The sequence below is a fragment of the Magnolia sinica genome, chromosome 17 (genome assembly GCF_029962835.1).
Source record: "Magnolia sinica isolate HGM2019 chromosome 17, MsV1, whole genome shotgun sequence".
In the NCBI taxonomy this organism is placed as follows: Eukaryota; Viridiplantae; Streptophyta; class Magnoliopsida; order Magnoliales; family Magnoliaceae; genus Magnolia; species Magnolia sinica.
Window position 1 is genome coordinate 20,283,265 of NC_080589.1, and position 27,475 is coordinate 20,310,739.

Here is a 27,475-nt window from a genome sequence, read left to right on the forward strand (position 1 = left end):
ATTTACTTTTTTATTTTCACTTTTTTACTACCCGCCTCACCCAAATGAAGCATTAATCCCTCCTTCTCTTTCTCTACCCGAACAAGCGGCGCCGCACCCACCCATCTCTCCTCCATTCTCTCCCGATTTCCCTCCTCTCCTTTTTTTTTCCCTCCTCATTTCTCTCCTTCTCTCTCTACTGATTTCCCGCATCTCCCTTCTTTCTCTCCTCCTTTCTCTTCCGATCTTGATTCAGCCCAGTCCGAATCAACTGGACAGACTCAACTCGATCTAACTCGATTCGGTTTCCCAGACTGAGTTAGAGTTAATTCAGGTCAGCCTAGCAAGGATTCGGATTGAATCGAGTCAACCCTGCTGGACTCGTTCCAGGATCGGATCGAGTTTGGGTCAGGTTCTTGAAAAATTGTATCGAATTGAGTTGGACCCAATCCAGTCTGACTCAACTCGGTGCCTACCTCTAGTGACAATGATAGCTTATTGTATTCAATATTAAGAACTATAATTTAAAAGAAACAAACTAGGTCGAAGCCAAAAAAATTAATAATGAAAATGCATATAATTCGACTGAAAAGATAAGCAAAAGGAAAAGAAAAGATATAAGTAATGACAATCTATTCGGCATCGAGAGGAATACCAGGCTTCACATGCAATAAGGTCATCAGGTATAAAAACTTGATCGCCTTCTTAGATGCTTTGTTGTGATACGGTCATTAGAGGTGATAGAGGCTTCGTAGGAAGGCGTTAGTTGGAAACGACTACTCGTTCGTTATACACGTCCAGGTTATGTGGCAAGACGACCGATGGTGGGTGGATCTTCACCAGTCCTACACAGTTAAGCTTTGTGACGAGTGGTCGTGGTTAAACGATCAATCGATCATCACTTAGCCACGTACTGTGGCATAAAGGTTGGTGGGATGACAAACCATTTGTCGCTTTGGGTCCTCACTTAGTGACGAAACAATCATGTGACTAACTATCCATTTGTTGCTTGGAACCTTACTCTATGGGTAAGGCTGTTGTAGACCACCTATTTGTTGTTCGCCTGGGCTTCATGAAGAGGTAGTCGTAGTTAGACGATGACCTATTTGTTACTTTGATTAAATGTCGTGGCAAGTTGGCCAAGTGAAATCTTTAGGTATGTGGCATTATGGCCCCATTGACCATCTATCTAGGACGTGGAGATCTTCCTTAGTCCAACGATGTAATCATGGACATAAGGTGGCGAGCTAGTTAATTTAATACAATCAATTTATGCTGGTTTGTAGCATGGCTTCAACTAACAATGAAAGTGTTAGATTGAATGATAATAATAATGATAAGTGTCCACGGTGGACGAAGGATAAGCAACATACCATTAAAAAAAGTAATGTTATATTGTATTGGAATGGCGTGAGCCCCAAACTCTTCATTCTCTGTTAAATTTATAAAAGTGTAAGATGGTTTACTAGAGACTTGTATTGGAGTTGATCCTTGTGATATTCCCGAGTTAATTCACTAATTAGCAAACGTTAATAGTTATACTTTTAACTTAAAATGAGCTTATAAGATCTTTATGTAATTTGCCAATCATCTGGCAAGTGTAGTTGATTATATTTCTAATTTGACAGGTGTCTTTGTGATATTTTTTAATCAACTTGCTTTCGAACTTTCGTGGCCAATCATATTATGCCATATATTACCATTGATCACCACTTTAGGTAATTGTGCATTTTAAAGCATTCTACTCCACTTATATATTTGTCATGTGTTGCGAGAAGAGTTATTTCCAACTAAAACAAGGGGTTGTGAACGTCCTCCTTAGGTCATTATGAAGCCCATAGCCTTTTTTGTCTTGCCATGTGTCTGGTGACAAATTTTCATGATATATGTTGACACCTTGCACTTCACAATTTCCTCTGTGGACCATAAGGATACAGATCTTCTGTATATGCACTACCACATGTCAACTTACTAGCCGTCGGATCAGCCACTGTCAAATGGGGTGTAAGATAGTTGGCCTGGTTTACAAAATCATCAATCATTCACGACAAGGACCATCATATTTGCACTTTACAGATTTATCTCTACTGTAATACGGTCCTTCTCGACTAGATTGTTTCATATTCCCTTTCACAAAGGAATGCTAGAAACACAAAATCTTGTGGGACCAACTGCAATGTTTCATAAAATCTGCTCTGTCCATCAGTTTTGCCTACTCATTTTAATTTGAGATTCAAAAAATGAGACATAAAAGATCAAAGTAGGCTACACAACAGGAAACAATGTGGATTGAACTCCCACAATTGAAAACTTATTAGGGTGCACAGAAGTTTTGGCTGAGGCTGATATTTATGTTTTCCCTTCATTCCAATGGAAGTCACTCCAAGAATAGGTGGGATGGCATATAAACATCATACTGACCGCTAAAGTCTCACTGGTAGGTATTTTAATCCCCATTGTTTCCTATGATGTGGCTCACTTGGGTCTTATATTAGCTTTGTTTTTTGTCTCATGTTCTAATATGAGAGGGTAAAACTGATAAATGAGGTGGATTTTACATTGACATCTCTGTGGGCCTCAAGGGGTTGAAGGCCTGTTTGGACGGTGGTATTAAGTTGTATTAAACTGGATTGTATTACTAATCCCACTTTGAAATTCGGAATGACATGTTTGGAAGGAGTGTGAGACGCGATTAAAATTAACTTTGTAGGCTTTGGAAAAGGACCCTTGTGTTGGAAAGTGTGAGATGAGATTACTAATCCCAGGATGATGGATTTTTGCTTCATCCATGTTCAATCCATATACAATTTGAAAGTAAATCCTAAGATTTATTTTTTAATGTATACATTCCATACATAGTATTAGAATACATGGAATACACCCAATCCAAATAGGCCCTTATTGTAACTTTTATTATTCCATCCACCTTAATCCCATTTTATGCAGTTGGCCAAACAAGCCCTTAGTGTGTAGGACATGTAACAAAAAACTAGCCGGATGTAATATTTAAGTGTGCCCCACCATAGAAAACAGTGGGAAAGAAATGCGTCTTGGCCTCCACCTTGTTGCTTGGCATGAACGGAAAGACAAAACAATCCATAGCCTGATACAAAACTTTTGTGGCCGGACGAATGTTTCAACGATGTTGTTCAATTCCCACTGCTTCTTATCGTGTGGCCAACTCGAGTCTTGGAACCAACTCGTTAATGGTGGAATGTCCTGAAATCAACTCGAAAAACGGACTCGAAAACTTCACGGTGGGCCCACCTAGGTTCCCATGCAGGGACGCGGATTGGTCCTACCCGGCCCGTCTCCAGCTGGCAACGGTCAGGAGCTTCGAGTGGCCATCGTGATGTATGAGTATTATCCACACCGTCCGTCCATTTTTTCATATTATTTTAGGGTATAAGTTCAAAGATGATTCAGATTGAAGGCTCAAGTGGACTACACAATGAGTATTAAACTCTTGCCGTTGAAAACTTCTCGAGGCCACGGAAGTTTTGGATGGAGCTTATATTCCTGTTTTCTCTTCATCAAGGTTTATGTAACTTTATGAATAGGTTGGATGGCAAATAAAATTCACGGTGGGCCCTAGACAAGCTTCAACGGTGAGAATTATTATCACCGATGCTTCCTGTGGTGTGGTCCAACTGAGCCTTGGATATGCCTAATTTTTTAGTTTATTCTCTAAAATGATACAAAAAAATGATGGACGGTGTGGATAGGACCTTTATATCACGGTGGCCACTCAAAGCTCCGGCCCGTTCCCAGCTGGAGACGTGTGGGGCTAGGACGCGATCCGCGTCGCCAAGGTAGGAACTTCCTGCCAAAGGCTTTCTCAGGAAATCCGCGCCCGACATTTCTACCTCACTCTCCGATATTTTGAAGAATACGATCGGAGCCGTCGTCTCTGCGATTTCTCTCCTTCTTCCTTTTTTTCTTACAGAGGTGTGGGAAAACTGAAATGAAGTTTCTGGACTGGTATTTGAAGATCGGAGCTGTCTCTGCAGTGATCGGAGCTTCAATGGAGCTTTTCATGATCAAGACTGGATTCTGTGTGAGAACCCTCCTTTTCGTACCTTTCCCTCTCCAATCACTCATTTTCTTTTCTATGCATTCGATTCATGCATCTCTCCTCGCTTACATCCATAGATCAGATGGAAATTTCGTGTATGAAGTAAATCCTAATTCCCTTTTTTAGCATTTGATACAAATGGTAGGGCGGCACCATGAAAATCATCCATCTTGAATATGAGGCTGATGGATGCGGATTAGGTGCGACCCTAAATCCAGTCAGGAGGGTGCGGTCCTGACCATGGGGCCCACCTCGATGTACGTGTTGTATATCCACGCCATCCATCAGCTTTACTAGCTCATTTTAAGGCATGGTCCCAAAAATGAAGTAGATACAAATCTCAGGTGGACCACACAGTTGGATGGATTTACCACCATTAAAAACTTCTTGGGGCTGACAAAAGTTTTGGATCAAGCTGCTATGTGTTTTCCCTTCAACCAGGTCTGTGTGACCTTATCAACAGGTTGAATGGCAAATAAAAATTACCGTGGACCCTAGGAAGTTTTTAATGGTGGGCATTCAATGACCTCTGTTTCCAGTGGTGTGTGGTCAACCTGAGATTTGTATCTGCTACATTTTTGGGACCATGCCCTAAAATGAGCTGGCAGAACAGATGGACGGCGTGGATATACAACACATACATCGAGGTGGGCCCCACGGTCAGGGATGTACCCACCTAGCTGTTGGGTTTTGGACTGCGGAATCACACAGAGATGGATCTAAGATAGCAATCCAAGAGCACCAAGCAAACACAAGAGAACACAAAGATTTAACGTGGAAAACCCTTTCGGGTAAAAAACCATAGCACAAAGCAACAAATCTTCACTATGAAAGCAGAAATTACAAAGAGAAAGGACTTACTAAACTTGAGCAATCCTCAAATATCTCTCTTGCTCCACCCTTTTAGAAACCCTATTACCCTTTAGAATAATACCTCCTAATCCCGTTTACACCCATATATATAGTTGTAAAAAGAATCCCAAACAAAATCGGAAAGAATCATAAACGAAATCGGAAATAAATCCCGCACTTTCGCAGTTGTGCGAAAAATCTATGCAGAATCTTAGTAGATTTAAGACATCAAATACTACAATTTCCACTATGTCTTCAATCTTCAAATGTGTAGCTCCTTGTCCTTTTCTCTTATCTCTGCCTCGCATCATAGCTTCATCAATGCTTCTCATGCACACTGTTTTTCTTTTATGTCATCGCTAAGCCCAGAGAAGTTGCACAGAACTTGAACTTCTTTATAGGAACAACGTTGGTGAGCATGTCCGCTGGATTCACGCTGGTGTGAATCTTCTCTAGAGTTATGCCTCCTTCAAGCACTTGTTAGATAAAGTAGTGACGAACATCAATATGTTTAGTACAAGAGTGATAAGCAGAATTTTTAGCCAAATTAATAGCGCTCTTGCTATCACAATTAACCGGCACGGCCTCCTTTTGAAGCCCCAATTGATTTTTCATGCCTCTTAACCAGACACCTTCCTTAAATGCTTCTGTCATTGCCATATATTCTACTTTGGTCATGGAAAGAGTCATCACGAACTGAAGCTTCGACATCCAACTAATTGCTCCACCGGCTAGTACAAACGAATAACCTGAAGTCGACTTTTTGGAATCTACACTGCCTGCGTAGTCTGAATCCATATACCCTACCAACTTTGCTCCTGTCTTCTTAAAAGGTAAGACGTAGTCTTTTGTACCTCGAATGTATCGAAGTAGCCATTTCACCGCTTCCCAATGTTGCTTGCCGGGGTTTGACATATATCTACTCATAACACCGATTGCCTGTGAAATATCTGGTCTCGTACAGACCATGACATACATTAAACTGCTAACCGCATTTGAATAAAGCACGTGATACATAGCCTGTTTTTCCTCATTTGATTTAGGACATTGTTCTGAGGAAAGCTTGAAATGAGCCGCGTGGGGAACGCTCACAGGCTTTGCCTGGTTCATCCCATACTTGATTAGCACATTTTCAAGGTATTCTACCTGTAATAACTAAAGCCTGCTCCTCGTCCTGTCTCTATGAATATCTATGCCGATAACCCTTTTTGCAGCCTCCAGATCTTTTATCTCGAATGTCCCTGATAACTGAGTCTTCAGTACGTTGATTTCAGATATATCATGACAGGTGATCAACATAGCATCAACATACAATACTAAGATGATGAATTTGCCATCACTCAGTGTCTTGTAATAGACACAGTGATCGTATTTACTCCGAGTAAATTTCTGACTCAACATGAAAGAATCAAATTTTTTATACCACTGCCTAAGCGACTATTTCAGGCCATACAACGACCTTATTAACCTGCAAACTTTTTTCTCCGCTCCTTTAACTTCGTAACTCTTTGGTTGCTTCATGTAGATTTGCTCTTTCAACTCCCCGTGCAGGAATGCAATCTTGACATCCATCTGTTCCAGCTCGAGATCGTATTGGGCAACCAGCGCTAACACGAATCTGATAGATACTTGCTTAACTACCAACGCGAATATCTCTGTGAAGTCGATTTATTCTCTTTAAGCATACCCCTTCGCTACCAGCCTCGCTTTGTGCCTGTCCTTTTTCCTTTTGAATAAGCACTTGCATCCAATTGCTTTTCGGCCCATTGGAAGCTCCACCAGCTCCCATGTGTTGTTTTTGTACAACGAGTCCATCTCATCGTCAATAGCTGCCTTCCACTTTTCTGCATCAGGCTCACCGAGAGCCTCCTGAATAGTTGATGGGTCCCCCTCATCTGTAACGAGGGCATATGCAATATTAGAGTGGTCCCTGTATCTTGCCGGTAACTTGCAATCACACGGTGAGTTTCTTCTCACAGGTGGCTGCTCCGCCTGATCTTGTACCTTTGTCTGCGCATCTGTCTCTGCTTGATTATTATCTGTGTCAATATGGATGTCTACGATCAACCTTTCTAGTTCCTCTTGCTCCTCTTGATCATTCTTATGAAATAGGGAGCTTTCATCGAATCTGACGTCACGGCTAGTGATGACCTTGCGTGTGACCTTATCGAATAACCTGTAACCTTTTACACTAACACCATAGCTAACAAAAATATATTTTTTGGCTGTATGGTCTAGCTTATCTCTCTCAACTGACGGTACATGAGAGTAAGCCTCACAACCAAATATGCACAAATCTGAGTAGTCCAACTTATGACCACTCCATACTTCCTCTCGGATTTTACATTCAATTGCCGAGAAGGAGATCGGTTCACCAAATAGCAAGTCATGTTAACGGCTTTTGTTCATATGTCCTTACCCAACACAGCATTATTTAACACGCATCAGGCCTTCTCAAAGGAGTTCGATTCATCTGCTCGGTCATACCGTTTTGTTCAGGCGTGTGGCACACTGTGTTATGCCTAATGATCCCTTTGTCTCTACAATATTCATTAAAATTAATGGAAGTAAATTCTCCACCATTTTCAGTCTTTAAAACCTTTATTTTTCGTCCCGACTGTTTTTCCACCATTCCCTTCCATTGTTTGAATATGGTGAAAACTTTGGATTTACGTTTCATGAAGTGAACCCAAACTTTCCTGGAGTAGTTGTCAATGAATGAAACAAACCATGACGACCCCCTAACGGAAACCTCTGGCAATGGCCTCCATACATCAGAATGCACATAATCAAGCACTCCCTTACATGTTTTTCAGTTTTAAAAGATAATCTAGATTGTTTACCATATATACAATGCTCGTATATATCTAAATTAGAAATTTTAAAAGCTAGAATCAAATAACGATCAGATAGTACTTTCATGCCCCGCTTACTCATGTGGCCCAGACGAGCATGCCACATACGTAGAGACGTGGAATCTGCAATAGCTACTGCCGCTCCACTTGCTGAAGTGCTCTCGATCAACCTGTAAAGGTTTCCGTACATTTGCGCTCTCATAATCATAAGTGCCCCTTTTGAAACTTTAAGACACCATTAATACCAGTGAACTTGCATCCTATAGCCTCGAGTGCACCGAGAGAAATCAAACTTTTTTTCATATCAGGAACGTGCCTGACATCAATCAGGGTACGCTCCATCCCATCAAACATCTTGATGCTCACCATACCATTAGCCACAACATTACAGGCATTGTCATTGCCCATAAAGACCTGTCCACCATCGCATTCCTTGTAACTGGCGAACCAACTCCGATGAGGAGTCATGTGATATGATGCTCCTGTGTCAAGGATCCATTCATCTTTATGATTGTCGTGCAAGTGACCAATCATGGACACAGACAGAACATCACCACCACTTGTCTCTTCATCAGATGTGACAACATTGGCCTCCTTGGAAGAAGCCTCTGAGTTTTCTTTCTTCGCTTTAGGATTGGTACAATCCTTTTTCATGTGTCCAGTCATCCCATAGTTCCAGCACTTTAGTTTTCCTTTGCCCTTGCCCTTAGATTTGGATCTAGGTCTTGAAGATGCTGTACCTCGCTCAGTATTTCTTCCCCTCGTAAGCAGTGCATCGGAAGATGTCCCCATGCCGCCGTTTAGCTTTCTCATGGCCTTCCCTTGAAGGGCTGAGATAACGGTGTCGACACTCAGGGTTTTATTTGCGGTGCACATTGTGTCCTTAAATGACTCATACGATGCCAGAAGAGAATTCAACAACATACATGCTTGTTCCTCATCTTTGATCACTTCCTCCATATCCAGTAGTTTGCAAACCAATTTGTTAAAGCTGCTGATGTGGGCCTCCAGATTTCCACCCTTTGCCATCTTGAAGTTATACCATTGTAGCTTCAAGTGTATGCGATTTTCAGAGGATTTTTTCGCATAAATATCCTCTAACTTCGCCTACAAACTAGCTGCAGTTTTTTTTCTCAAAACATTATAGAGAACTTCATCTGTGAGACATAAACGGATGGAGGCAAAAGCATTACTATCAAGAGTGTCTCATTCTTCGTCTTTCATAGTTGATTTCCGCTCCTCAAGAGCCTTAGCTTCGCCTTGCTTGGTTAAAAGACTAATTATCTTAATCTTCCATAACTCAAAAATTATTTTTACCTGAGTACTTCTCAATATCAAACTTGGCGTTTCCCATTGATGCTAATTCTGCAGATCCAGATTTGTGCCCCAATGATAGCTCTGATACCACTTGTTGGGTTTTGGACTGCGGAATCACACAGAGATGGATCTAGGATAGCAATCCAAGAGCACCAAGCAAACACGAGAACACAAAGATTTAACGTGGAAAACCCTTTCTGGAAAAAAACACGGCATGAAGTAACAAATCTTCACTATGAAAGCAGAAATTACAAAGAGAAAGGACTTACCAGACTTAAGCAATCTTCAAATCTCTCCCTTGCTCCACCCTTTTGGAAACCCTAGAACCCTTTAGAATAATACCTCCCAATCCTGTTTACACCCATATATATAGTTGTAGAAAGAATCCCAAACAAAATCGGAAAGAATCATTAACGAAATCGGAAACAAATCCCGTACTTTCGCAGTTGCGCGAAAAATCTGATTAGATTTAAGACATCAAATACAACACTAGCTAGATCCAGGGTTGCACCTAATCCACGTTTGAGGCTGATCCACTAATTCAGTGGGCCATGCCCATGTGTCGAGTCAGACTGTCAGTTGTCCATTGATTCCAAGGCATGGTTCACCTGATGAGCGGACTGGCCTGATTCCTTTTTTTGCCAAGTGATCTTTATGGTGGGGCCTACCATTTGCTTGGTATCCTACACAAAGATAGGCCTGCATGACAAGTTGTGGTGCAAGTCACCTGTAGCGATCGGTTATTGCTATACGGCGCTCAGGCCAAAATCTGTTTGTACAGGTGGGGGCAAGTGGGGCCCATGTTTTAGTGATTTGAATAGTTGATACTGTGGGCCTCATTGGGGGTGCCATGTATTGAAAGTCCCCGAGATTAGAAGGATACTAACTCTTTAATTGGCGGTCAACTGACAGAATCAAGAGAGAATACAACAATGGTTCATATTAAACCAATAAAAAGGTTAAATATAATAGTCATGAATTCATGATTGTTCAGTCTGGGAACTTTCTAGTGCACAGGCCATCCATGGTGGGACCATATCAACAGTTTGGATCATTGAAGCATGGGTCCGACCTGTACAAACTAAGAATTACTCCATGCAATGCTTCAGCCCAAAACATTGTACAATACCTCTCCATTTCTTTTACAAGTGTTTAAGTGTGAAATGTCACACCACCGTGATTACCGTTACGATATGCGTTATAACAGTTGTTACAACCATTATCAGCTTTGTAATGGCCGTTCTCGCCCCCCCTTTTTTTCCTTCTCGTAAAGGCCTTATGGCCCCATAACATGTAATGGCGACCACCTTTACCGTTATGGCCATTACGTAACTGTTTGTTGATACCTAGGTTACACCTAGAAGCCACGGTCTCCCCACATGGGTAGATAAAACCTTGTTGCTGCTTGCGGTTAGTGCCATTTAACATTTCTTCTCAAATGTACTAATATTTGTACAACTAGAATCAAGGAAAGCTAGTACCTTAGTGTTGCGGCTTCCACCACATGGTTCCCACATGAGTATAGGAGTGACCTTTTGCCCATCTTCTTGTCCTCTATTCTTCCATTTCTTTCCTTCGAAAGATCCCTCGAGATTGCAAAAGAAATAATCTTCCACAACGCCCTCCACCGAATACATTGTCGGTTATACCACTATGAAGAAGCAAATGATGTATGATGCAGGATAATTAACTGCTTGCTCTAAAAGCTCGAACTGATAGAGCATGGCGAATTAATCCCTTTATCTCATAGCCCATGCGCCACATCTCATGGGTTAGGACCTCAGCCGAACCCCCCTTGTGGGCCCCACATCACACGGGTTCCGCCTCACACAAGCCACCCGCTTCACACGGGTGGGGCCTACCTCACACAAGCCACCCGCCTCACACGGGCTGCCTACGCTGCCTACCCCGAGTGTGCCCCTGCATCTAGGGTTGTACACGAACCGAGCTAGCTCGTTTAGCTCGTTCGACTCCACTCGAAAAAGCTCGATTCGACTCGGTTCAAAGTTGAGTTCAAGCCGAGTCGAGCTGATTTTTTGAGCTTGAAAATGAGTTTGAGCTGAGTTCGAGCAGGCCCCGGCTTGACTCAACTCGGATTAAATCCAGCTCGAACCGAACTCAGATTGAACCAGTTCGGTGACTCGGTTACTTTGCCATTGATGTTGCTCACCAATTGTTTGATAAAATGACTCAACAGAATGCGGCTGGTAGTGCGGCTGGTAGCAAGCTATCAGTTATTGAGGGAATGAGGCTTCGCCGGAGGTCTGCTTTTGGTCTCCAATTTAGATTCCTTCACTGTCAGATACGCCTGTGTTGCGTTTTGTTTCTTGCCGTGATGTGAAGTCGGATGTTACGGTTCCCATCTCTATCTTCTGTACAGAGGAAGCTTGCATCTGGTGTGTGTGGGCTGTTTTGTGAAGAAAATAGAAGACGTTTGATTTGGTTGGAGGTATGTAAGATGCTTCTTTCCTCCTTCCTGTGTATTTAGATTGGATTGGATATGCCTATGTTCTATGCTGGGAAGTTGGGATATTTTGGAGGTTTTCTTCTACTATCTTCTGATATGAATGGTCGGTTGACAACTTTGGATAGTAGAGGTCGTTGTTCCTATGTAGACAGGGGAGGTTTGCTTTTGGGATTTTGAAGTTGCGGTTCAGGTGTTTGTGGAAATGCCTCAATGGTGAACTCGGCTCGATCTTGGCTCGAACTCGGCCCAAGCTGGCCCGAACTGCTGATCGAGCCAACTAAGCTGAGTTCGAGCTAAGGTCAGCTAGTGACTGAGCCGAGTCGAGCCGAGGCCAGCTCGACTTGGTTCGACTCGATGTACACCCCTACTTGCATCCCACAGGAAACCCCACTCGAACCCAGTGTGAAAATGCCCCTGCATTAATGTTCCATCTCCTCGTTGCTCTTACACAAGGCACACCTAATGGGGAAAGGCTATGTTTTGGCTTGTTGAGATTCTTGGTAATGTGGATTTTGTTAGCCGTGGCTAACTAAGCCAATGCATGCATTCTCATGGGGCATGAACCTTCCTCACTTTTGGACATGCTTACCCAACATCCTTCGAAGAAGAGATGATCAGATAGAGAAATTCCCATTTGGTGTCTTTTTCCACTCCTTCCTAGCCTCGGATCTGGTGTCAATTGGCCCCAGGTACAAATTAACCATTGGGCTCTTATATGCACAAAACCCGTTAAGATTTCTCCGTTGCTTACATTCCATACTATGGCTCTTCCAAGAACTTTTCAATTTTGTAAGGGACAAAGCAAACAAGGAAGGAAAAAGAAAAGAAAAGAAAAGAAAAGAAAACACATTCTACAGGGTGTCTCCTAGGTACACATGCTTCCAAAAAATTGAACTACAGTTGCATGAAGCGTGATGCGAAGCGGTAACAAATTTGGGTGAGGGAGTGAGGAAGCGTCTTTTTCAAAATGTAAACAAGTATAAATCAGTAGGAAGCAGGAGCAAGAGTCCGAAGCGGGAGCGGCACCTAGTTCGAAGAATCTTGCAACTAAGAACTGAACTCTGTCTCCTTTTACCATCCTAGCACTGAATGCCACTAGCATACATGCCACTCTCTGTGTTTGCAATTTTTCTGTTCTCTTCATCAGACAAGGCCAGTAATCCTTGCCAAATTAGCAAAAGGGACCCTAGCATGCTATGGTAGGGAATCCAAGATCCCATGCATCCATGCTAGTTGGATTGGTATAATCCTTACTCCATCGATCGTACCGAAGAGAGATATCCCACTTTGCCGAGCAAACATGCCCAACTTCCCATGCATGTAACCAAAACCTTTCCCAGATAAGGGATGCCTCTCTCCCAGCACGTACCTACTAGAGACTAATGTTTTAAATATCGTTATTGCGTAATGTATCGCACCCTTGGGATATAGATACATATCGGTTATCGCATGGGATATATCGGTTGTATCGCGTAATGTATCGCTGTTGTTGGGAACATGGGGAAATTGGTCGATTTTTTCAATGAAACTTCAGAGATTATTGAAAAAGACATTAATACATACTTAGAAATCAAAACATTAAAAAAAGTGCACATAAATAGGGGTTTCCTTTGTATGGGGTCCTAATATATGCGTTGTCCAACTAACCGAATGCTAATATATGTGTTGTCCAACTAACCGAATGCAAATATATTCAAAATCTTTCATATAATTTATAAACGTAAGATATGTATGGAAACACAAGAAATACATTCAAAACACAAGAAGACATGTTTGATTTTGTGTTTGGATACAAAGATTGCAACTAATTTGAGAGAAATTGAGAAATTTCAATTTTTCCAATTTTTTTCGTAACTTAGCCCATCTCCACCGAATCTCGAAATCAAAACTTCAAATCCATGATTTTTCATAGAAAACATAAAGAACCATAGATTTGTAACCATTCGACACTGGTTTAGTGCGATTTACAACCATGGTGTCTTAAAGGTCGTTACATAAAGGTAACAGTGGCAACTGTTACACGCTGCGGTATCGTAAAGGTTGTAATGGCCATTACGGAAAAAATGACCTGTAAAGGCCGTTACAACCCCCGTAACGACCCATTGTGCCACCCGCAAAGGTCATAACAGCCCGTAACAGTCCATTATTGGGCCGATACAGGTTTTTCATAATTTTTTTCAATTAAAAAAGAAGAAGAAGAAGAGAGGCCGTAACGGCTGTTACACCTCGCATCGTAAAGGTAATGGTGGTGGCTGTTATGGCCACATTACCGTTATGGAATACCTTGTTTAAATTAAAAAAAATGGATCGAAAATCGAAAATGCTCACTGGATTGAATAGGTGGGATATATCGGCACTATATATGCGTTTTGTATTGCACAGGTGGTATACAAAATATATCGTGGGGTATATCAGCTGATATCGTCGATATTTAATACACTGCTCGAGACTTCCAATGCATGCAACCCATGCACCAACCTAGAACACATGCGTGTTCTCTCACCAAAAGCTCTGCCCAAGTCATGTAACAGGGTCCAACTCTTTGCACCCATAGCTGTAGATTACTAAGACATAAAGATGTAGGATGCCAAATCAGTTGGAACTCCAACTGACAAGTATGCCAAGCGTAACAAACTGTTGGCCCCAGGTTGAGGCCGATCATGGGGCCATGTCCAAGATACCCTATGCGAGTGACGTAGAAGGCTCATGTATGCCATGTTGTGCACTAAGGCTAACCATGTCTGGCCATATGATGTATCCTGATCATAGACGATCATATCTGTTTTGAAGGGAACCAAGGACGCACGTGCCACTAAATTCTTCCCAAGTGATCCATTCTCAAGATTAGATTTTCTACTTACAGCAGAAAATCTCAGCCGAATGTTATTTTTGGTGGGATTTATAGCCATATGCTGCCAATACAGTAATGGTGTCTAAATCTGGACAGAATACACAGGTCAACAATGGCTAGAATCCAATATATATGGCTGCATCAATTCTGGGAATTTCCCTCACGATTTAGTGCTATTTTATTTCCATATTAAGAGTCTTTAGCTGGTTGTTCATTTTATTTCCATATCTCAATGCAAGAAACCAAAATGCAATCAGTGGACAGAGGTATGTTAAGCTCTATCTGGGGTATCGGGAATGCTGATTGGGTCTTTCAATGCCTTGGGGACAGCGGGGGGGTATTCTGATAGCTTGGAAATCTGATGTTTGACAAAAGTTAGATGTCTTCTCTGGTTCTTTTTCTTTATTTGTTCTCTTGCATGATCCTTCATCAGGATCCCAGTGGGTTTTTTTCCGCTATGTATGGCCCCTATAGAAAAAGTATGAGGGATCTTTTCTGGGCTGAACTTGATTGCACCAGACAAAAGTGGTTGTTTCCCTGGTATATTGGCGGGGACTTCAACGTCATCCGTTTCTCCTACGAAAAGTTGAATGGGGCATGGGTGACCACGGTGGCAAGATTTTTTAGTGGGTTGGAAGGCACGATAAGAAAAGAAGGGGGTGGGGGGGTGGGGTCGATGTCTCGCCTGGATAGATTATTGGTTTCCGCGGACTGGATTGACAGATTTTCCCTCGTTAATCATTGGGTCTCCCTAGAGTTGCATCGGATCATTGTCCTATTGTCCTTGAAGTTGATAAATAAAATTGGGGCCCCAAACCCTTCAGGTTTGAGGCAGCTCGGTTGGAAATTGAAGGGTTTGAGCAGATTGTGGCAGAGTGGTGGTCCTTCTTTGAGGTCGATGGTTATTCACGTGGGGCAAATTGAAGGGGGGAAATTCACGTGGTTTAAGGGCTGGGAGAATCCCTCGACGTCTCGCCTAGATAGATTATTGGTTTCTGCGGACTGGATTGACAGATTTCCCCTTGTTAATCATCTGGGTCTCCCTAGAGTTGCGTTGGATCATTGTCCTATTGTCCTTGAAGTTGCTGAAGAAAATTGGGGCCCCAAACCCTTCAGGTTTGAGGCTACTTGGTTGGAAATTTGAAGGGTTTGAGCAGATTGTGGCGGAGTGGTGGTCCTTCTTTGAGGTTGAACAGATTCACGGGCTAGATTTGTTAGAAGAGGGTGGCAGACTTTCTCCCAAAGAGAGAAATGGGAGGTCCTCTCGCTTGCATTAGCAAATCGGACGAAGGAGGAGGAAATTAAGTGGCGTCAGAGATTGAGGGCGGTTTGGCTAAAAGCAAGAGTTGAAAATACTCGTTTCTTCCATTGCATCGCTAGCGTGCGGGCTTGAGTTAACAGGTTATAGTCTCGTTTGGTTGATGGAGTTCTTACTTCGGAAAAGGAAAAGATATGTCATGCAATCGTCTCCTTATATAACTCTTTACTTTCTGAATATCAATGGGTTAGGCCACACTTGGACAACTTAGACTTTTACATGATTTCTATAAATGATGCATTTGAGTTGGAGAAGCTGTTCATGGAAAAAGAGGTGAAAACAATTATTGGCTTGATGTGCGGGGAAAAAGTGCCAACCCAGATGTATTACCAATTCTTTTCTTTAACAAAATATGGAATAATGTCAAGAAGGACGTTATAGACTTTCTTGCAGAATTTTGGGAAAGGAATCGCCTTTCTTTAGAGTTAGGAGCCTCTTTTATTGCTCTCATCCTCAAATTGGAAGGGGCAGATAGACTTCATGCCGATTAGTCTAATTGGGAGCCCATACAAGATCATGGCTAAGGGTGCGTTTGGCGCATGGGATTGGAAGGGTGTAGGTGGGACTGGGATTTGTAATCCCGAGATTCGAACAACTAGTTGTTTGGCGACGGGCTCAAGGCTGGGATTACAATACCTGTATTAGATGTCGTGCCGGGTTAAGGGATTTTCACAATCCCCGCCTTGGATTTGGGAAGCCGTTCGGTCACTTCCACAGGACTGCAAAGCTCTGGAAGGGGGATGGAAGCAAATCCCACCAAATCCCATACGCCGACCCTGCAACTCCCTCATCTCAAGCTTGCTCTTGCGTCTTTCTCATTACGTTTCTATGGATAGATGCATGGAAACCCTGGTAGGGATTAACAGCTACGGCGGGTAGGTCCATCGCCTTTACTCAAAGAAGAGCGTAGTCGACTAAAAATGGAATGAGAAGAAGAGGGAGTTCCGCCCAAGTCGTCTTCCATATGAGGTCTGTTTTTCCCTTCTTCTCTCTGCTTCCTGTTTTCTTACTATTTCTGTCTTTTGACCCTCTGCAGCCGACCCTGCGGCTTTCAGGTGGGAAGAGGACGATCGGTGGCCTAGGTGTAGCCAGTTACTGGAACTGATTCAAGGAAATCATCAAAACTCGATAAGGTAGAGAGTCCTCATTCCTTGTTTGTTGCATGCAGATGATGCGCGTTCTGAATATGGTTGTATGTGCGCAAAATAGTAATTTTTTTGATTTTTTTTAGCCCTGATTGTGGGTATTAGCGATTTGGGTTGAGAAGTGCATCAGAGGTACATATATGTAGAACACCTTATTATTTGTTTTCAAGTAAATCATCACCTTACTATAAATTGAGATAATGATTACAGTCCCAGGTATTGTAAATACTATTCGGCCACGGGTTGACTTCCATTCATCATTGTGACAGATTTGGGTTATCTTCTTCAACAGAGTGCCCTTCAAAAAATTCGATCTCGGATATTGGGTAATTGATTAACACGTAAGATTGTAGTCCATACTCTGTTCTTATTTGATCAGCAAAGCTCCATTGGATTGATTTGTATTATCAAGAGTTACAATGAGGTAACTGACTAATCCATCCCTTTCTTGCCTATAGGTTAGAGGACCTCTTGCAGAATGGATTTTGGGCCACAACATCATGTGGACATTAAATGATCCCAAAAGATAACTGCTGTTTGTAAGCGTACTTTAGATCACTTGCACAGGTTTTCATGGACTCTCAATTGTTTTACTGATTGGTAATTATTTTGTAATACAGCTCAGAATTGTTGATCCTGTTCCTGGTACTATACCTCGAGAAATCATGTGCAAAACATCTTCACGGTGGCCCATGCAGTGTGCCATGACATAGGCACTCAGCTGGATTTTTATCTCTCTTGTAATCTATTTTACGGATTTTTAGCTATCTCTTGTAATCTATTTTACGGATTAAGTCCATATCAGAAGATCCTCACCCAGGAAGCAGTGGTGATAATGAACCAGGTCCAGATAAGGCTATGTCATGATCCAAAAAATGAACCAGGTCCAGATCCCTAGTGGACCACAGTCCAGGAAGCTGTGGTGATAATGACACCCATCGTTGAAACCTCTCTAAGGGCCATCGTGTTGTTTTTTTTACCATCCAACCTATTGATAAGGCCATGTAGACCCGCATGAAGTGAAAACAAAAACATTAGCTTGATCTGAAACTTTTGCAGCTCCCAAGAAGTTTTTAATGGTGGGCATTCAATCCCCACTTGTGGCCCACTTAAGCTTTTTTTATGCTTCGAAATGGAGTCATACCGTATAATGATCTGTATATCGGGATGGACGGCGTGGATAATACGTTTGCGTCACGGTGGCCCACACAATGCTTTGCCTGGACGGATTACCGTTCGGGCGGGGGTAGGACGTAAGCCGCTTCCAAACCAAATATCTTCAGTAGCCCACTACTAAAAAAAAGGACTGGGATTTGTAATGCAACAAATTCCACCGAGCAGACCCACTTTGCTATCCAAACATGTGTTTGGAGTGGATCATTACGTAACCCATGGGGTCGGAGCAACACCCAAACATGACACCACCTTCAGTCCCAGGTTGAGTTTTAAGCCAATACCCCATCCGAACATTCCACCATTCAAGCCAACATTCATGGAATTGAAGACAATCCCTGACAGACCGTCATCATGAAAGGTTTTGAATCCCATCCCACCCAATCCCATGCGCCAAACCCCCCTCTTAGTCTTTAAAGGTGGGTTAGCCTGGCCTTCATAGCAACAACCACGTTATCCACGTAGCACTTAACATTCTTGTGCAACATATCATGGAAGATGTTCCGCATGACTCATTTGTACACAACGCTCTGAGGCTGAAAGGTATCCTGTTGTTGCAAAATATGTCGAGAGTGTAGAAGACCATAGCCTCTTTCATCTTCAAGGGCCATTCGGATTTGATAGTATCCAAAATACTATCCCTACAGGGCATAGTATTGTAACCAATGGTGTTGTCAACCAGCAACTTTGTGATAGAAAGGGAAAAGTCACCCTTAGGCCTTAGGACATGCCTCATTGAGGTCTCGGAAGTCAACATATACATGAATTTGTCCGCTCTTTTTCTTGACAAGGACATACTGAAGACCTAAGTGGGATAGTTAACCTCATGTATAAATGTCACAACAATGAGTTTGACCTCTTCAGTTTGTGCAGCAAGTTTTGGGAAAAAGAGGCAATGTCACCGCTTCACAGGCTTCTCATCACCATTAAAGTTAAGCATGTGGAAAAAAAAAACCTTAAGATCAAGTCGGCATATTGGTGCATGTGCACAGGAAGACTTCAATCTACTCCCTGAGGAGCTTCATGTGAGCCTGTTGCTTTTCATTGACAGCTTGGTCCAAATGTAGATTGTCATGGAGTCTTTTCATGCCCCAACTCCCCTCGGATTTAATCTTCAATGGGACATACATTTGATTTTGCTCTCTAGTATTCCACCGGGTTCTTGTGATGTAGCAATAACCTTCGGCAATTGGGTGTTTGCAGAGATATATAGCTCACTAGGGCACCTTGGAAATGGCCTTTTGTTATACCGTATGTTTTTTAGGACCTCCCCAATTCCCAATGACCTGGAAGAGTATCACCCATCCAAATAACCCCCTTATATGGAAATTCACAAGGGACCTGAATCCCTTGCGTCCTTGAGGCTTTATTGGGTTCAGACAATTGAAACCCATGCATCGCAAGTTCCTACCAAAGTTGCCTAGATCAAAGGTTGGATCGAAACGTTGGGAATGGGAATGCGACAAGTTAGGAGTAAAATCATGTGGCTTACACAAACCATCGACCCTATTGCAAACTATGTTTACCCGCTATCACTTGTCTCCAAAGCCTGCCTTCCTCCACCCCAAAACGCCATATCCATTTCCCGAGAACGGCCACATTCATATCTCCCAGGGGCTTAATGCCAGCCCCACCTATACATTAATTGGTTTGCAAACCTCCTCCCACCTTAGCAAATGAAAATTCCTTTTAGCTCTATCACCTTCCCATAGGAAATTCCTTCTCATCTTCTCCAACTTGTCCAACACTGACTTGGGGCAACAAGGATAGGAAATAAATGGGCATACTAGAGAATGCAGTCTTTAAAAGGGTTGCCTTTCAAAAAAAAAAAAAAAGGGTTAGCTGACCCCCCACAGATAAATAACGACACTTCCATGCCGCCAACTTCCTTTCAAACTTTTCGATCACCCTATCCCAAAGATGCTTGGGAGGTTTCCTGATGCATAACGGCAACCCCAGATACAAGGAAGGGAAGGCTCCAATCTTACAGCCGAGGATATTAGCGAAGTGTCGAAGATTGACCCCATTCACATTCACTCCAAGCAATTCAAATTTGACCACATTAATCTTCAACCCCGAGATAGCTTTAAAACAAACTAGAATTTTCCGAAGATTATCCACTGAGTCCTCCTTAGCTTTGCAAAACAAAAGCGTGCCATCCGCATACTAAAGATGAGAAATCTGTCTATTGACCCCTGGGATATCAAATCCTCTAAACAATTCATTCGCAACACTTTTAACGAGCATACCGCTAAGGGCCTCCTTCACAGCCACAAATAAGTATGGCGAAAGTAGACCTCCCTGCCTCAGCCCTCTAGAAGCTTTAAAGAATTCTTTCGGTGACCCATTGACCAAAAATAGAGAAAAACACAAATTCAACAAATGCTCTAATCAACCCCCTCCACTTCTTACCAAAACCTAACTAATCGAGTATGTAATCTAAGAATTCCCAATTCGCATTATCATATGCCTTTTTTTATATCCAATTTACAAACAAGTCCCGTTTTGTTGTTCCTATATCTAGAGTCGATACATTCATGGGCCACTAAAGCGTTGTCTAGGATTTGCCTGCCTGCAACAAAAGCCCCTTGATTTTCAAAAATAACACTAGACGCGGTGGCCCTAAACCTGGGCGCAAGAATCTTAGGGGGCGTTTGGCGCATGGGATTGGGTGGGATTAGATGGGATGAGATTCAAAACCTTTCATGATGACGGTCTGTCAGAGATTGTCTTCAATCCCATGAATGTTGGCTTGAATGGTGGAATGTTTGGATGGGGTATTGACTTAAAACCCAACCTGGGACTGAAGGTGGTGTCACGTTTGGGTGCTGCTTCGACCCCATGGGTTATGTAATAATCCACTCCAAACACATGTTTGGATAACAAAGTGGGTTTGCTCGGTGAGATTTGCTGCATTACAAATCTCAGTCCTTTTTTTTTTTTTTTTTTTTTTTTTTTTGAGTAGTGGGCTACTGAAGATGTTCGGTTTGGAAGTGGCTTACGTCCTACCCCCGCCCGAACGGTAATTCGTCTAAGCAAAGCACTGTGTGGGCCACTGTGACGCAAACGTATGATCCACGCCGTTCATCCCGATATACAGATCATTATACAGTATGACTTTATTTCAAGGCATAAAAAAGGCTTAAGTGGGCCACAAGTGGGGATTGAATGCCCACCATTAAAAACTTCTTGGGAGCTGCAGAAGCTTTGGATCAAGCTGATGTTTTTGTTTTCACTTCATGCAGGTCTACATGGGCTTATCAATAGGTTGGATGGTAAAAAAACAACACAGTGGCCCTTAGAGAGGTTTCAACGATGAGTGTCATTATCACCACTGCTTCCTGGATTGTGGTCCACTGGGGATCTAGACCTGGTTCATTTTTTGGATCATGACATAGCCTTATTTGGACTTGGTTCATTATCACCACTGCTTCCTAGGTGAGGATCTTCCGATATGGACTTAATCCATAAAATATATTACAAGAGATGGATAAAAATTCATAAAATAGATTACAAGAGATAGATAAAAATCCAGCCGAGTGCCTATGTCATGGCACATTGCATGGGCCACTGTGAAAATGTTTTGCACATGATTTCTCGCAGTATAGTACCAGGGCTAGGATCAACAATTCTGAGTTGTATTACAAAATAATTACCAATCAATAATCCAGTTGAGAGTTCATGTAAACCTGTGCAAGTGATCTAAAGTACGCTTACAAACAATAGTTACCTTTTGGGATCATTTAATGTCCACTTGATGTTGTGGCCTAAAGTCCGTTCTGTAAGAGGTCTTCTAACCTGTAGGCAAGAAAGGGATGGATTAGTCAATTACCTCATTGTAACTCTTGATAATACAAATCAATCCAATGGAGCTTTGCTGATCAAATAAGAACAGAGTATGGACTACAATCTTAGGTGTTAATCAATTACCCAACATCCGAGATTGAATTTTTTGAAGGGCACTCTGTTGAAGAAGATCACCCAAATCTGTCACAATGACTAATGGATGTCAACTCGCAGGCCGAATAGTATTTACAATACCTGACTGTAATCATTATCTTAATTTATAGTAAGGTGATGATTTCCTTGAAAACAAATAATAAGGTGTTCTACATATATGTACCTCTGATGCACTTCTTAATCCAAATCGCTAATACCCACAATCAGGGCAAAAAAAATCGTAAAAATCACTATTTTACCCATATTCAGAATGCATATCATTTGCATGCAACAGACGAGGAATGAGGACTCTCTACCTTACTGAGTTTTGATGATTTCCTTGAATCAGTTCCTGTAGCTGGCTACACTTAGGCCACCGATCATCCTCTTCCCTCTTGAAAGTTGCAGGGTTGGCTGAAGAGGATCAAAAGACAGAAAGCGTAAGAAAATAGGAAGCAGAGAGAAGAAGAAGGGAAAAGCAGACCTGATATGGAAGACGACTTGGGTGGAACTCCCTCTTCCTCTCATTCCATTTTTATGGTCGACTACGCTCTTCTTCGAGTAGAGATGATGGACCTACCCGCCGTAGCTATTAATCCCAACCAGGGTTTCCATGCATCTATCCGTAGAGACGTAATGAGAAAGGCGCAAGAGTAGGCCTGAGACGAGAGAGTTGCAGGGTCGGCACATGAGATTTGGTGGGATTTGCTTCCATCCCCCTTCCAGAGCTTTGCAGTTCTGTGGAAGTGACCGAACGGCTTCCCCAATCCAAGGCGGGATTGTGAAAATCCCTTAACCCGGCACGGCATCCGATACAGGTGTTATAATCCCAACCTTGAGCCTGTTGCCAAACAGCTAGCTGTTCGAATCCCGGGATAACAAATCCCAATCCCACCTATGTCCTTCCAATCCCATGCGCCAAACGCCCCCCTAGGAGTTAGGAATTTTATTTTTTTTTGGGGGGGGGGGGGGGTGGGTGGGGGGGGTTGGGTTTCGAAAATAGATGGAAATTGACTGTTTGTGGGTTGATTTTAAGACAGATTGTAGGTTCGGTCAAGGGTGAAATAAGGGACTGGCTTGTGTAGTGGCTTAGGGACCATGCTATGGACAGGATTTGGGCATGGGCATTGGTTGTGTGTGGACTGTTTGGGGTTGAAGTTGGGTTGAGTGGAGCTGAAATTAGGGATATGTTTGGGTCTGTGTTGGGTTCAAAAGGGGTGGGAATTAGGGACAGCAGATTAGGGCCTGAAATAGGGCTGAGATGTTTTGACCATTGGGAACATATTGTGGACTGTTTAATGAAATTGAACTCGATTTGGATGTGATATGTACCATTTGGAGAAAAGACCCATCTTTAGATGCCACAAATTGATAAAGAAACCCCAAATAATGGACTCTGGGTTAATCCAATAGCCTTCTAGTATCAATACTGGAGCAAATAAACAAGAATCACTCTTTCTAGAACTAATATCTAGATAATGAATTGCTCAACAAAAAAAGGTTAAAATAATATTAAAAAAAATAAATCGCGAGAGAGCATCAATTCAATAATAAATAATCATCTTCTCATGGCCTCGAAGGCCTTCTTTACTATAAAATTCCTTCTAAATGTTATGTCCCTTCTTAAATCCTTTTGGTCCAACTTTCCTAACTTAAGTTGAAGAGATGCCCACATACAATCAGTTGGGCGACAAGTTACTGTCCACCCAATGGATAATTCCAACCTATCATGTGCGTATGTGACATGCACCCTGTCCAATAGGTTGGCCATATGATGAGGATAAGCTTGTGCAAAAATCAGCCTCATCAACTTATCAGGTGGGCTGCACTATAAAAAATAATGTATAGCCACTGATAAATAACAAATACAAATGTGGTCTGCTTGATGAATGGATTGGGCTGATTTTTACATGAGGTGATCCTCATGGTGGGGCCAACCTATTGGGCTGTTTGCATGTTGCATGCACATGATAAGTTGGAAGTTATCCACTGGGTGGATGGTAAGGTTGGATGCGAACATTTCTCTTTTAAGTTGAACAGCCTTATTAATGATGTATTAGGAAAGGCAGTACTCAACTACCTGGTGTATATACAACCAAATGCCCAAAGGTATGTATGGTTTGTACAAAACCCTGAAAATAACTATATGGTTGCATATAAATCTTCAAAAGACCTCTGATTGGACTTTTTGGTCCCACAATCCAGGTGGTTCTCCTTTTTGGACCTTCTAATTGGATTTGTATGCTCCAGAGTCCAATCAGATGCTTCAGTTAGCCTCCCTCTTCAATGCAACTGGACTGCACCATTGGACCTACATGTGTGCATGTGTTATGCGTGACCTCGATGCATCACCCACTTCTGCAAACTTCAAACTGGAACATGATGTGCATATCCTCAGGTCAAGGATCATATAGCTCTTAGGCATGGCTTTTTAGTTACAACTTACAAGCCAATGTCTCATGCGTCTTGTATTGTGCAGATGACAAGGTAACTGTTCTGGAGTCAGAGAAACGAGCTTGGGAGAATAGTCCTGAAGCTCAAGCTATGAAGGAGGCCCTCAACCCTTGGAGAAAAAAGCATGATGCTGAAACCGAGACAAACTCCTAGCCTCGTCGGTACCACCTGTTAGCTTTTCATCGTCATTTTTCTTCCCTTGTCAAATGATATCTTAGTTGTTTAGAAATAGCACCCCAACTGATATATAATTGTATTATGTATCAGGAATCTTGTTCGAAATGAGTATTAAAATAATAACATTGGTGATTCAGTCCGCTTTGTGTGTGTACATGGGTGTGAATTGCCTGTAATCAGGGGGAATCACGACCCAATGAAATAGCGCCAAGTGTGAGTATCAAGCGTGAGGCCTGCAGTGAAAAGGGTAAAAATGTCATTACACGTGGGGAAATCTTATCGTTTCAGTACTAGCCACACATCCCAAATGAACACTTTGCAGATTTCATTGGATCACGTCAGGGTTACAAGGGATTCCTGTATTCTAGAGTTATAGGCAATTTGCATCCTGTCTTTAATTTTCGTTATATGTATTTTATTTTATTTTCTCTGTTCTATTCTCCAGTAGAACTTGCCGAGAATAGGTATGTGAAGAGAATTGAGGCAGGTCCCACTATGTTAAAGCCTGGTGAAGAAAAACAGGTTGATTGGGTCACATTTTTGTACACTTAAAAATGGATGTTTAGAACAAAATTGTCCAAAGGACATTGAACTTACACGCGGGGACTACCTGCCTTATGAATGGCCTGGATCTCAAGTGTGTGCCACACGCTCGTACTGTAGGGCAAGGGGACTTTCAATTCTCTACCTCTGAATATCCTTGTATTTGTCGGAGCAAATGAATTTTCTGACCGGAATGTACAGACCATGCATGGGCAATGTTTTAAATATCGACGATATCGGTCGATATATCCCACGATACATCTTGTATCCCACCTGTGCGATATGAAATACATAGGTAGTGCCGATATGTCCCACATGTTCGATCCAATGAGCATTTTCAATTTCCGATCTTTAAAAAAATAAAAATAAAAATTTATACTAAATCAGTATCAAATGGTTATAAATCCATTGGTTTTTCATGCAAAAGCATGAAAAACCATGGAGTTGGAGCTTTGATTTCGATATCCATTGGTTCTTCATGTTCTCCATGTAAATTTTTTTTTTTTTCAAAATTTTCCTTTAACCATCTATCAATTGAGACTAATTTTGAAATATCTTAGAGTATTTGATGAAACGAACATTACATACACTCCAATTTTGAAATTTGAGTGTATATGGTTTGATTTGGAGAAAATTTGGGAAAATTCAAAATTTATCTAATTTCTCCCAAATTGTTTGCAATGTTGCACTCCAAACATGAAATCAAGCATGTGTGAGGGCTGGTCTACTGGTTGGTTAAGTCCTTGTCAATTTTTGAAAAATAAAAATCATTTTAGTTAAAATTATTAAAATATCAATTAAAATATAGTTGCATTAGTTCATGACTATTTGATGAGATGATCATCACATACACTCTAAATATAATGCATTCAATTTGAATATAGTTGTTAGACAGCGCATAGCTTAGGACCCTATACAAGGGAAACCTATTATGTGCACTTCTTTTTTGAAATATTATGATTGAAAAGTGTATATTAAGGCCTATTTTAACAATCCATGAAGTTTCATTGAAAAATTCAACCATTTTCCCAATGTTCTTGTGTTTCCTAAGAAGTGTGATAAATTACTCGATGCAAATGATATATCCTATGTGATAACCGTTGCGTATTTGATACATAACGCGATATGATATTTCAAATACTGCCCATGGGTTTAAAGCTCTAGCTCTTCACATGCAGACAGCCCTCGCCAGCCATCTATTTTGACCGGGCTGTTTTTGGCCTGGATTTTGAACTGGTCAGGCCAGGACTGGACCCAGTCCAGGTCGACTCATTGATCCACCCGAGGACTACGTTGTGAAGGCGGCTGTGCCTGTTTATGCAGGGGGCATTGATTTGGATATCAGGCTGTTTATCTTAGATTGCGAGGTAGTATTGCCGTACAGAGTTCCATATCCACCGAAATCTAACCGTTGAATCGGCAGCCAACAAACAAATGAACAGCCAGGGAGAAAGCACAACGTTGTCTCAGAACAACAACCATATGGATAGGGTGAAGGAGATTGTCCAGTCCAAGACGGTTTCGAGTGGACCCCACAATATCAATGGTCCTGCTCGCAGAAAATAGATACATCAGGACCTTAGAATTGCAGATGATATTGTCCGAGTGATGTGACCGCTAATCCCAAGCTTAAATCCCATTTGTAAAGGGTGTAACCGTACCCGGTCACATCGCATTCTTGAGGGTGCGTTTGGGTGTCTTGAGATAGAGAAAGGAAAATTGCCAAAAGCCCAAGAATCAAGATACACGGGTGACTAATCTGGGCCATTCATTAGCTATTTGGCATGGGGAACAGGCCATATACCAAAACTCAAACTCAAGCGTAGTAAATTCTTCAAAGGGAATTTAGACCATTGGACTTGTTTTCCGACCATCCATTTTTCTCATGCTTTCATCATCAGTTCGATTGGTGGACAAAATATTATTTTTCGGGCCAGGATTGCTCAGTGTCCGACCTCATGAATTGCCAAGAGTTATTATGCACCAGTTGGCGGTGATTGAATTGGACGGTTGAGATGAAAAATAGCCAACGGTCTTGATTTGGCAAACAAAATGGCCATGAATCAGAATTTCTTATTGATTGTTCCGCATTCTAATTTGGAGATTATTACAACCTCGGACACGGTTTGGCTGCTGACCCAACACTAGCAAGCCAGCTGGTGCGAAAGCTATGTGGGCCTCACCATGATGTATGTGTTTTATCCACACCGTCCATCCATTTTTTTCCAGTTAATTTTAGGGTATGACCCCGAAATCGAAGATATGCAAATCACCGGTGGACCACATAGAAAGCAGTGGAGATTGAGCGGTTACCGTTGAAAACTTTTTGG

The 27,475-nt window shown here is 42.0% G+C and overlaps 1 protein-coding gene across 1 annotated transcript; it reads left to right on the top strand.

Annotated features, from left to right (window-relative positions):
• The first annotated feature begins 3,734 nt into the window (after positions 1-3,734).
• LOC131231199 (uncharacterized) lies at positions 3,735-24,741 on the top strand. Its single transcript, XM_058227314.1, has 2 exons — positions 3,735-4,034; positions 24,451-24,741. Exons 1-2 carry the CDS (start codon positions 3,944-3,946, stop codon positions 24,576-24,578), a joined length of 219 nt encoding a protein of 72 aa, XP_058083297.1. The 5' UTR covers positions 3,735-3,943; the 3' UTR covers positions 24,579-24,741.
• The last annotated feature ends 2,734 nt before the right edge of the window (positions 24,742-27,475 follow it).